The 11,754-nt window shown below is 34.8% G+C and overlaps 1 protein-coding gene across 3 annotated transcripts; it reads left to right on the top strand.

Moving 5' to 3' along the window:
- The first annotated feature begins 297 nt into the window (after positions 1-297).
- Positions 298-11,701, top strand: eif2ak1 (eukaryotic translation initiation factor 2-alpha kinase 1). 3 transcript variants are annotated; one of them, XM_084134300.1, is made up of 16 exons: positions 520-652; positions 1,038-1,127; positions 1,259-1,426; positions 1,521-1,657; positions 1,791-1,828; positions 5,870-5,969; positions 6,053-6,133; positions 6,240-6,336; positions 6,484-6,544; positions 6,633-6,993; positions 7,102-7,198; positions 7,429-7,535; positions 9,239-9,368; positions 9,561-9,640; positions 9,801-10,034; positions 10,142-11,701. In XM_084134300.1, exons 2-16 carry the CDS (start codon positions 1,073-1,075, stop codon positions 10,259-10,261), a joined length of 1,866 nt encoding a protein of 621 aa, XP_083990426.1. In that variant the 5' UTR covers positions 520-652; positions 1,038-1,072; the 3' UTR covers positions 10,262-11,701. The 3 variants fall into 3 exon arrangements, with proteins under 3 accessions (XP_083990424.1, XP_083990426.1, XP_083990425.1); XM_084134298.1 differs by lacking the exon at positions 1,038-1,127 and having other exon boundaries at positions 298-652; XM_084134299.1 differs by lacking the exon at positions 520-652 and having other exon boundaries at positions 939-1,127.
- Positions 11,702-11,754: the final 53 nt, after the last annotated feature.

Here is an 11,754-nt window from a genome sequence, read left to right on the forward strand (position 1 = left end):
TATTGATGTATCATTGCGATGCTTTGTAACAAAACCAAAGTACCAATTTTAACGTTTTATTTTGAAACATTTCATCATCCTGCACGTGGTTGTCTGGGTAGGGACTGTGTGCAAAGTTCAAATCTGATAATAGCCGAAACTGACACTGACACAACAAAATTGTTAATGTCATTGTCTGTATAGAGATCCAAGTATGTTAAATCTACAATCCATAAACCAAACGTATATTCGATTAACAGTTTGATGCATTATGTATTTCTTTGTTCATCATATATTAAGACAATTTTGAGATACTTCCTTACTCCTGTCCCTTGAAACATGGCAGGCAACTGTCAGTTTACGATGATATTTTTATTCGGCCAGTTTTAAAACTTGTTAGTGGGGTTTCCCCGATCAAAAGGGTTGGGTTTTCGAAAGTTGACCCTTTCTGAATAGGTCTAATGAATGTGATGCACTGAAGTGTATTTCAGAAAAACGTCATGTTTCGCAAAACAGACTCTCATCATGGCAGAAGAAAGTTCGAGTAGCGGTGTAGTTTCCAATCTGAGAAGCCGTAGCCTTCATGTCCGACGGGGCCTTTTCACTCAAGACAGAAGACCTAAAAGAGGAATGTTCAGCCTGACAGATACGGAGGATGACGTCCAATTTGACAGTGAGTGCACTCCAACGGCAATATTGTACAGCCCCTTTTATTCATGACATTGCACTGTTATCAGAGTAGTCATGGTTAGAGTCTGGGGCTCTTAAAACAAAACAGGGCGTCTGTAAAAATTGGTGTTAGTTCTTTGATTAATATTTACTTTTTTTTTTATGTTAGAGACTGTAAACATCAGGTGCATAAATTGTCAAAGAAGTATGTCCAAATGACTAAAATGTAATAATGCAGTTTTAAGATGTCCCCCCTATTTCATCTGTGTGGCTTCTTAGGGGTGTGTGGGGGGTAACTTGAAACTGTTTCAAGCTGATAAGTGACTTAGACCTTACCCACCCCTGATGTACACACAAGATGCAGCATTGGTATATTTATATTTGCTCAGCTGTTAAGAGAGTACAGTAAATGTTTGGTGTCTAAATGGATTCAGAGGGAAATGACATTATGGCCTTAATTGCCAAAGTTATTGCTGAAGGTAAGACACCTCCAATCTAAGTTGTTTTAGACTCATTTTGGTCAGATTTATATATTTATATATGTTTTATATTCAAACATAGTCAAAAATTTTAGTATTCACCACCCTTTGTATTTTTCATATAAATGCAGCCTCAGACTCAGACAATAACTGTGAGGTGTTGCTGGCGGGGAAACAGTATCCGTCGATCCAGGAATTTGCCTCTGCCATTCCCAACCAACTGCTGCTGGGATCTCTACTGGAACACTTGTGCTTTGTTTACGAGAGTGATCCCACACGCTCACGAATGCTGTTTAAAGGTTAGCGTCATTGATATTGGCTTATAAAAGGCAAAATGTGTTCATTTACTGTTTGTCTTAAAATGTATGTTCTCAAATGCCTCTGTTGTTTCAGTGATGGGCCAACATTTAGCAGCCATGAACCTCCTCTCTCCGCTGGCTATCAGTGATGAGTTCAGCACAGTCCGACTACAGCATAACCGGGCGTTCACAGAGCTCCTGCATGCGACCAGCTCATCGCTTTTCCCACAGGTAATACTACTTAATTCATCATCAATGCCATTTTTTTTTTGTGATTTCTGTCCAGCTGTTGCTTTCATCAACAAAACCAAAAGAAAACAAAATTCTTATTTTGCCCTACCTGTTCATCTTTTGGATTTTGCAGGAACATAGATATTTGAGTACAGAAGGCCAGAGTCTAAGGTGAAAACATTTACACTTGTAGCACCTCCACTTACATTGCTTTGTAATAATGTTCAAAAGTGCAAGGTCTGTCAGAATGGGGTCAGATTTTTTGAAAGAAGTATCTTATGCTTACCAAGGCTGCATTTTTTTTATCAAAAATACATACAAAATATGGAGCTTATAATATGACAAAATGATTTGAATTTGAATTGTGTAAATTTGAATCATTGACAAGTGTAATCTAACAAAATGGAATATCATGTGGAATTTTAAATAGTTCTGAATTTGATTTCTTTAAATGCATATTGAACATTTGAAATTTAATGAATTGAAATGTTTTTATTGCTGAACTTTATAGACATGTATTTTCAAACAGCTATTTTTTTGTTCTGAACAATTAGACTGCAAATATTCAGTTTTAAAAAATACATATTCAAGTTTTTAAGATGAAGAAGAAATTCGGAACTTCAAATTCAGTTTTCTAAAATTCGTGGAAAATTCAGATCGTACAGAAAGTAGGTCACAGACACAGATCATCCACAGGGAAGATTAGAGGATCTCAGAAAAGTCGAACAGAGCATTTTGGCTGCACTGCAGTAGTTTTCTGCCGCAAACGTGGTGGTGGTTCAAGAGAATCCGTGTATCATTCGTTCAGTCGTTTTTTGATTTAATATTAAGAGTAGAAAAATGAGAAAATTGAGATTTCTAATATTCTAATAATAGGCTAGTCATCCGCTGCTGCAGTTGCACGGAGCTTACGAAACTTATTTTCTCATCAAACAACTAGACTAACGAATGGCTCGACACAAACAGAAGAGCCTAGACAGAGCTTTCTTCTGTGTAGACCAGCAGTTCTTAAGTGCCAGGGGGTCCGTGAAATAATTTGCTATAACCTACCGTAGCCTATTTTCCGGACTGTAAAGTCACGTTTTTTCAAATCATGAAACACGCTGTAATTTATTCCAAAGTGACTTGCGCATATATAATGCATTTAACGTCAAATAATATAAATGTTGACTTTCAAAAGTAGGCGCGCCAAGAAGGCTATTCGCTGTATTTTGGTTCATTTTTGGTGTGCGCCAGAAAGATCTTTAAGGAGACCGAGACGCGCTAAAGCAGCGCATCATGTTGTTTTATTTATTTTTCAAAGACATGACATTTTGTAGTCATTTTGAATGTACACAAATAAAAATATACATTTTACTGTTTTGAATGATGTCATATTATCTGTATGACTAAATGACAGAGTATTAAGTTATTTCTCCCTGCTGTGGAACAAATCCAAGTGATGGCGCTGCATCGCGCTCTCACACAACATAGTAGCATATCAGTTCTGGCATTGCTAACTTCACATCGCAGCATGTTCATTATCAAAATAAAACACAGTCAACCAAACATATAAAAAGTTATTCTGCTGGTTTTTATGACGATGTGAAGCCCGCACGTTTCTCTCTCAACTTGGAGATGATCCGGTGTAACTGCGACTTATTTTCTGGCAAATACGATCAGTTAAAAAAATGTTGCTGTATTATTACAAAATGCAGAGTGGAGACCATTTGGGCAAAAAAACAAAAAAAACATATTGTGTTCATTACCCCCACCCACATTCATTTTGGGCTTAATCACTGTTATTAGTAGAGGGTCCTTGGAAATTTTGTTTTAAAAATAAAACACAAGGCCTACATCATAAAACTCAGAAGATTATGTATTTTAATATCTTTGATAGTCAGTCTGACTGACAGTTCATGCGTGTATGTTAGGCCTATATAGGCTACCCAAGTCAATGCATTATTCTTTCCTTTAAATATTAGTGTTTAAAATGTTTAATTGACTAGTAATTATATTGATTTATATCTTAAATTCTTTTTTAACTTACTGGGCGACCATGCAGGCCATGACAGCCGTCATTTAGCCTACCCTGCCATCAGCCTATCAGTGAGAACACTCGTTCAAACAGCGCACACACTCAAACCGGACTTCACATTACATTTTTTGACTTTATTGATTCTGCTTTTATTCGTAATGCAATGGACCGGTCAATGGGACATAAATTAATCCTTTAGTTTAAAGAAAAGGGTTATTGGGCTGTTTACAGTGTCATATACAATAAAAGAGGCTGTACAGCGACAGGAAATAGAAATGAACACAAAAAAACTGCCTAGTGCTAACCTTACACAACGCTGGACTTGCGCTCATAGCTCTGGGTTTTGTTTTTTTAGCAGCTGCGGACAAATTCTTTCCACGCACACACAATATTACGTAACACTCTGTGCGTATGTTTTAAAAACGTAATCTAACATATAAATGCACACTTTTTAAATAGCCCACTTAAAGTGTTAATTACAAATAAATGACTAAATGCTAAAAATGAATAAATGTTAATGAACAAACATATGCGTTGCATTTACAATTCTGTAAAAACAGGGGGTGCTGCACCCCTCTTCCCGCGGCCCTGTATTATATAATAAAGTACACAACCAAGCAATGAAAAAAAACTTGTAATTAAGAACGTAACATTGACTTGCCTGTCGAGAAGAAAGCAGGCAACTTCAGCATCTCTTTTGAAAGCTTTCTCCTGCATTAGCTCTGTCCACCTGGAAAAAGCTATCCCGACATTAACCCTTGTTTTTTTTTGTAATCTCTGTTCACGTTTCCTTTTACGGTCTATTTTGGACTTTTTCGACGACGAGGACTCCTTATCCTGTGACTCAGCATATGTATGGACTCCTCCATTAAAAATAACCGTACAGTGCAGCCTTTTAAACTTGCCGGGGCAGTGACAAGCGTCTCTCACTGCTCTGCTCCTCCGCTTCTGCTGGTTTCAGTCACGTGATGCTGGCTCTGAACGAAAAGGCGTTGTGGAAACGCGTTGGCCTAGTACTTTTTGTCCCTCTCTGCTATTATAGTTTTTCAAGATGGCGGAACTACATGGAAGCCTCCGCGGACCTACCCGTCCCATGTATATAAAGATAATAAATTCTTCGTTTACGAGGATAAGTCCGATAATTAGCAGAGGTATTTGTACACCATTGAGGACATATTTATGAATAAAAATATTCATTTTAGATAATAAAATACCTACAAATTTACACATTGTCCCTTTAAATCAAAAAACAAGTGAACGAATGATACACGGATTCTTTTCGTTTGCGGCAGAAAACTACTGCAGTGCAGCCAAAATGCTCCGTTTGACTTTTCTGAGATCCTCTACTCTTCCCTGTGGATGACCTGTGACCTACTTTTCTGTACGATCTGAATTTTCTGCAGTTTGAATTTTAGAAAACTTAATTTGAAGTTCCGAATTTCTTCTTCATCTTGAAAACTTGAATCTGTATTTTTTTTAAACTGAATATTTGCAGTCTAAGAGTTCAGAACAAAAAAATAGCTGTTTGAAAATACATGTCTTTAAAATTCAGCCAAAAAACATTTAAATTGGTTAAATTTCAAATGTTCAATATTAGTTTAAAAAATCGAATTCAGAACTATTTAAAATCCCACATAATATTCAATTTTGTTAGATTACACTTGTCAATAATTCAAATTTACACAATTCAAATTCAAATAATTTTCTCATATTATAAGCTCCAATATGAGAAATATTATGAAATGTTATTACAATTTAAAATAACGTTTCTAATTTAATATATTTTAAAATCGTATTTAGTCTTGTGACGGCAAAGCTGAATTTTTTGCAGTCATTTCTCCAGTCTTCAGTGTCACATGATCCTTCAGAAATCATTCTAATATGCTGATTTGGTGCTCAATAATCATTTCTTCTTATTATTATCATAATAATGTTCAGTGTTGAAAACAGTTTGCTTTATATTTTGTGGAAATCGTGATATCTTTGAGGATTCTTTGATGAATAGAATGTTCAAAAGAACAGCATTTATTTGAAACCGAAATAATCATTTGTAACATTATAAATGCTTTTACTTTCACCTTTGGTCAATCTAATGCATTCTTCATTTTTAAAAATCGTAATGACCCCAAACTTTTAAACGACAATGTATAGTATTATAACATTTCAAATAATTGAGAAATGCTTTTCTATCCTAGAACCAAAGATGGTCTTTTCCAAGCACAGACATCTCGTTACCTTAGTGAATTTGAAGAAATCGCAACACTGGGTAAAGGAGCCTATGGCAAAGTGTTTAAGGTGAGAAAAAGTTAATTATATTATGCTCCAAAGATGGAAACCACATATTGTTGAAAGGTGCGCACTAAAAACACCTATTTTAGGTCACAAACAAGCTTGATGGTCAGGAATATGCTGTGAAAAAAATCCTAATCAAGAAAGTAACAAGAGACGACTGTATGAAGGTAAAGTATGTCACAGATTCAGTTACTATAGTTCTGATGTACCCCCCACATCCGTATGATTTAGCTATTGTATGTCATATCATGTCTTTTTTTTATCTCCTCGCAGGTTCTTCGAGAGGTTAAAGTGCTCTCCAGCCTTCAGCATTCCAATATTGTTGGCTATCACACTGCATGGATGGAGCACGTTCAGCCTGCCGTGAAAAGTACATTGTTCTAATGATGTGTTCTAAATAACATTGGTTACATTAGGAGATATATACCCATTTAAATCATATTTTGCTTATATTCAGTATTTCTGGAATCATGCAAAAATGGTACAAACTTGTCAAATGTTCGGTTTATCTCACTAGATCCCAAATCCCTCGTTTCACAAACGTTTCCAGCATTAGAGAAACCATCACAGAAGGATGGGTAAGAAGGTTTGAAAAAAAAAATCCTACACAAATAACTTATTGTAACACGTTTACAGTTGTATATTTGAAAATGCATCTCGCTTCAGGTGCACACAGGAAAACACTAACAGCAGCAATGGATCGTCCATTGTTTTTGAACATTCTGAACAAGCAGAAGCCAAAGAAAACCAGGCTGCTCTAGAAAGCATGTCAGTGAAACCCTCAACTTCAAAAGAAGAGATGGGACATGCTGTTTGCCCCAAAAATGTCCGCAACCCACAGAACTTTGTTCCATGTGTGTTTCTGGGAAAGCCTCGCTCTATGGTGAGCAAATGCCCTGCAGCTAAAAGGGACAGCTCAACACTCTCAGAGGACGACCTCAGTCAAAACAGACTGGAATTGAACAATAACAATAACTCTTACATTGATATGGACACTACTGAATGGTCCGAAAAGCAGGCGCAAGAGGTATACGGTCCACTGAATGTAAACCATCAATTTAATTGAAATGAGAAATAATTATCTTGTAATCTTTTATAATGTTTATATTATGTTTATGCTTGTTCCTGTCTATAGGTTCAGTTCCACTTAATGCTTTATATACAAATGCAGCTTTGTGAGCGATCTCTGAAAGACTGGATACAAGAAAGAAACTCAAGAACCACGTCAGTAGGTGAGATCACTTTATTAATATGAGTTACTATATTTTACAGTATTTATACATTTATACTTCCTTCTTTAGATGTAATTTAATAGGTACTATGTCTCATACACTTAAATACACCCTTACTAAACCGGAAAGACAAGAAAAGCTGATTTGCAGAGCTAGATGATTTGATTACAGCTTATAATTATATTGTTGAATTATTTTGAGCAATTTTTAACCAGTACATTCATCCACAGATCCTTGTGAGTCATCAGACTGTGAACACGCATTGAAGATTTTAAAGAAAATACTTGAAGGAGTGGAGTACATTCATTCCCGTGGTATTATGCACAGAGACCTAAAGGTATGTGTATCTATTTTGTTGGTTTACATAACTTGGTATTGTGCGCCTTACATTTTTCTAGTTCATGTATGGCTTGTTGGCATAAAAACTGTAGCATTTGTTTAAATGATAGGAGGCCTAGAGTTTTGATAACAGATTTTGGGCAGGTGTGGCACAACAATGCGCAAACTTGAGCTTTTGAGGTTAAACTTAATAATAAATCAAACTTAACAATGACTTTATTCATTTTACTGATACATCCAGTGGCCTCAACAGTTTATAGCCAGCATAACATTTAACAGAATTTAAAAATTAAATGACCATTGGGCCCTAATAATGCAGTCAATTTGACCAACAATTTCCTTATCCCTTACAAACACACTCTTTATTTGTTTGTCACAGGAAGGTTTGATAGTTCTTGTAATACCCCTGAATCCCCTTTGGATCTTCACACATATTTCTCAAAAGGCTAGAACACACAGTCACCTATGGATTTCCTAAACAAATATAATTCTCATCAGTGATTAATATGTTAAAACTGTTAATTTTGGATATGTATTACTGTGGATGTTCTATCTGTGTAACAATAAAAACCTGATAAATTAAAGGGTAACTCTCGCCAAAATGCAACCTAGGGTCTTTTTATGAATCTACTCGAGGCAAACTTTCGTTTAAAAGCATAATTAGGATGGAAACGCCACTTTTAAATTTGATCGTATTTTTGTTTTAGGTTAAATGCCTTGTAAATGGGAGTGAATGGGGCACTTTTATGATAGCATCAAAATCGCTATTTTTAAAACACTAAGAAGGTTCGACACAACATGAAACTTTGCTCTAAGTATCACCTGGGGCTCTACACATGAATTTGAGGTTTGAGAACATTGTTTGTGTACAAAGAGTTTACTAAAAATAAAGATTTTGAACAACTCACTGTGTTTCTGTCCGCCGGCATTTTGTCAGTCAAAAATAGTCGATGTCCGCAACAGGGAGGAGAGTAAAGATGGAAAGCTCCTAAAGCTTAGTTCAATATAAATTCACGGATAATTTGTTGTTTTCTCGTTAGTGAAAATCAATATTGACCTTGTATTTAAAAAAGGATCCTCATATAAGAAACAATACTAAAATTCAGAGTCAGTTCATTCGCATTTGGAAATCGACTATTTTTGACTGTCAAAATGCCGGCGGACACAGCTACAGTGAGTTGTTCAAAATCTTTCTTTTTAGTAAACTCTTTGTACACAAACAATGTTCTCAATGTTCGAGTTCATGTGTAGAGCCCCAGGTGATACTTTGAGCAAAGTTTCATGTTGCGTCGAGCCTTCTTAGTGTTTTAAAAATAGCGATTTTTGATGCTATCATAAAAGTGCCCCATTCACTCTCATTCACAAGGCATTTAAACCTAAAACGAAAATACGGTCAAACTTAAAAGTGCTGTTTCCATCCTAATTATGCTTTTAAACGAAAGTTTGCCTCGGGTAGATTAACAAAAAGAGCCTAGGTTGCATTTTGGCGAGTGTTACCCTTTAAATAAATAAAATAATTTATAATGTAAAATCTGTACTTGAACTGCACATTATGGGATGGCTCCACATTATTTATTTAGTTAAATTAAAAAGTTAGTGCTAGTATCTCGGTTTAAACTACTCTATTAAGTTGCTCAAACTCACTGTGTATTTATAATGTTTTTTTGTTGCCAATTAAAATTTATATTTGTTTATTTACAGCCAAGAAACATTTTCCTACATGGACCTGAGTACCATGTGAAGATTGGGGACTTTGGCTTGGCTTGCCAAAACATTATAACGGACGAGCATGAGCAGCTGCCCTCCAGCTCTCAAGCAGGTGTAAACACAGGTGACAGAACTATTCACAAGAGCAAATGACCATTATTTTAGTTATTACAAATTCTTTAAAAAAAAATATTTTGAATATTCTTATTTTTCTGTTTGTTGCAAAACTACTGCTGATTTAATAGCAGGTAACATTAAATGGCAGCTCTGAATTAATGCAACCTTGGACTAAACAATCTCCTATCGCACTTTTCAGACTCAGCTCACACTAGTGGAGTGGGAACTTTTGTTTACGCTGCCCCAGAACAACTTGAAGGTTCTCACTATGATTCAAAGGTAGGGCACTGTGAAGCTACAAACTGTTATAATGCAATGTCTATCCATTTGTTTCTGTTGTTTTATGTGCTGTATTTCAATGTTTGACTGTTTCATCTTAGGCACATACTAAAAATGTGGTAGTAGAACTTGATGCTCAGTATTTGTTTCATTTATACAGTCGGATATGTACAGTATAGGAGTGATTGCGTTTGAGTTATTCCAGCCATTTGGGACTGAGATGGAGCGTGCGCACACACTTGGAGAACTACGTCAGAGCAAGATCCCTAACACACTGTCTAACAACTGGCCACTTTTGGCCAAGTATATCAGTCTGCTGACCAGCTCTGATCCCTCAATGCGACCAAGTGCATCTCAGTTACTTCAGAGTGACCTCTTCAGCACCAGTGACATGGTATGTGTGGTTTTAATGTTGAACAAAACAAATATGATCTACATATAGCCTCATTTTAGTTATCCTTTGAAAAACAAACAAACATGTGTTTTCATTCTTTATTGTAGGTTATCCACAATTTAAAGCGCAAGATTGATGAGCAAGAAGAAGAAATTGTTCAGCTCAGGAGACAGATCAGTGAGCTACAGATCTCTCAAAGTGCAATACACAGTCCAGAAAAGACATAATAATAGTAGCACTTTTGTACTGCTATAAGTCCTCAATACTTGTAAATTATGTAAATTGTTGTTTGGAAATGGTTGTATGTGTGAGTGCAGCTATGTATATAAATGAGTGCCATATTTAATGTTACAAAAGATCTGTAAAGTAAAGTCCCCTGCCAATAGTGCATTAGTCTCCATTGAGTAAATAGTTCCTCAAAATAGCCTTACACTTTTGTATTATTAATATTACATTTCATAATATTACAATGATTGCAAGTTTTAAATATATGGATAAAGCTGCAAATTATAGGACTGAAATGTATTATTAATTTGTTTAAAATGTAATGAGGTCATTATAAGTATTATAGTAATGTTATATATATTTATGTAGTAACGTCTGTGTGTTTGTGTGTGTGTGTATGTGTATATATATATATATATATATATATATATATACACACACACACATACATACATACATATACACACACAGATACAGTACCGTCAAAAGTTTGGAAACATTTAGTTTTAATGTTTTTGAAAGAAGTCTCTTATGCTCAAGCCTGCATTTATTTGATTAAAAAACAGTAATATTATGAATATTATTACAATTTGAAAGAATGGTTTTCTATTTTAATATACTTTAAAATATTCTGAATTTTCATCAGCCATTAATCTAGTCTTTAGTGTCACATGATCCTTCAGAAATTATTCTAATTTGCTGATTTGTTATCAATGTTGGAAACAGTTGTGCTGCTTGATATTTTTTTGGAACCTGTGATACTTTTTCAGGATTCATTATTGAAAAAAAGTTAAAAATAACTTTTCCCACTTTTTTTAATCAATTTAACATCCTTGCTGAATAAAAGTATTAATTTCTTTCAAAAAAAGGAAGAAAAAAATTACTGACCCTAAAACTTTTGAACGGTAGTGTATATTTGTAACAGAAATTTCTATTTTAAATAAATGTTATTTTTTTTACTTTTTATTCATCAAAGAATCATGAAGAAAGTATCACGGGATTTAACAAAATATTAAGCAGCACAACTGTTTCCAACATTGATAATAAATCAGCATATTAGAATGATTTATGAATGATCACTGGACACTGAAGACTGGAGTATTGACTGATGAAAATTAAGCTTTGCATCACAGAAATAAATTATATGTTAAAATATATTCAAATGGAAAACCATTATTTTAAATTGTAATAATGTTTCACAATACTACGTTTTTTTTTCCTGTAATTTTGATCAAATAAATGCAGGCTTTATGAGCATAATAGACTTCTTTCAAAAACAAATATAGTAATGTTTACAAACTGTTAACTTTAAATTACTTTATCTAACATACAATGAGGTTTGCATAAGAAAAAAAGAATAGATGTTGATATGCCATAGCCTACCGTACGATCCACCACCACGCATTACCCACTATTAGACATTAAAATATGCCTCTACAATATTATACATGTGTACGAAACACTACTTCTCAGCATTTATCCACGGGAACTGCTT

The sequence above is a fragment of the Abramis brama genome (assembly GCF_963993115.1).
Source record: "Abramis brama genome assembly, chromosome: 14".
NCBI lineage: Eukaryota > Metazoa > Chordata > Actinopteri > Cypriniformes > Leuciscidae > Abramis > Abramis brama.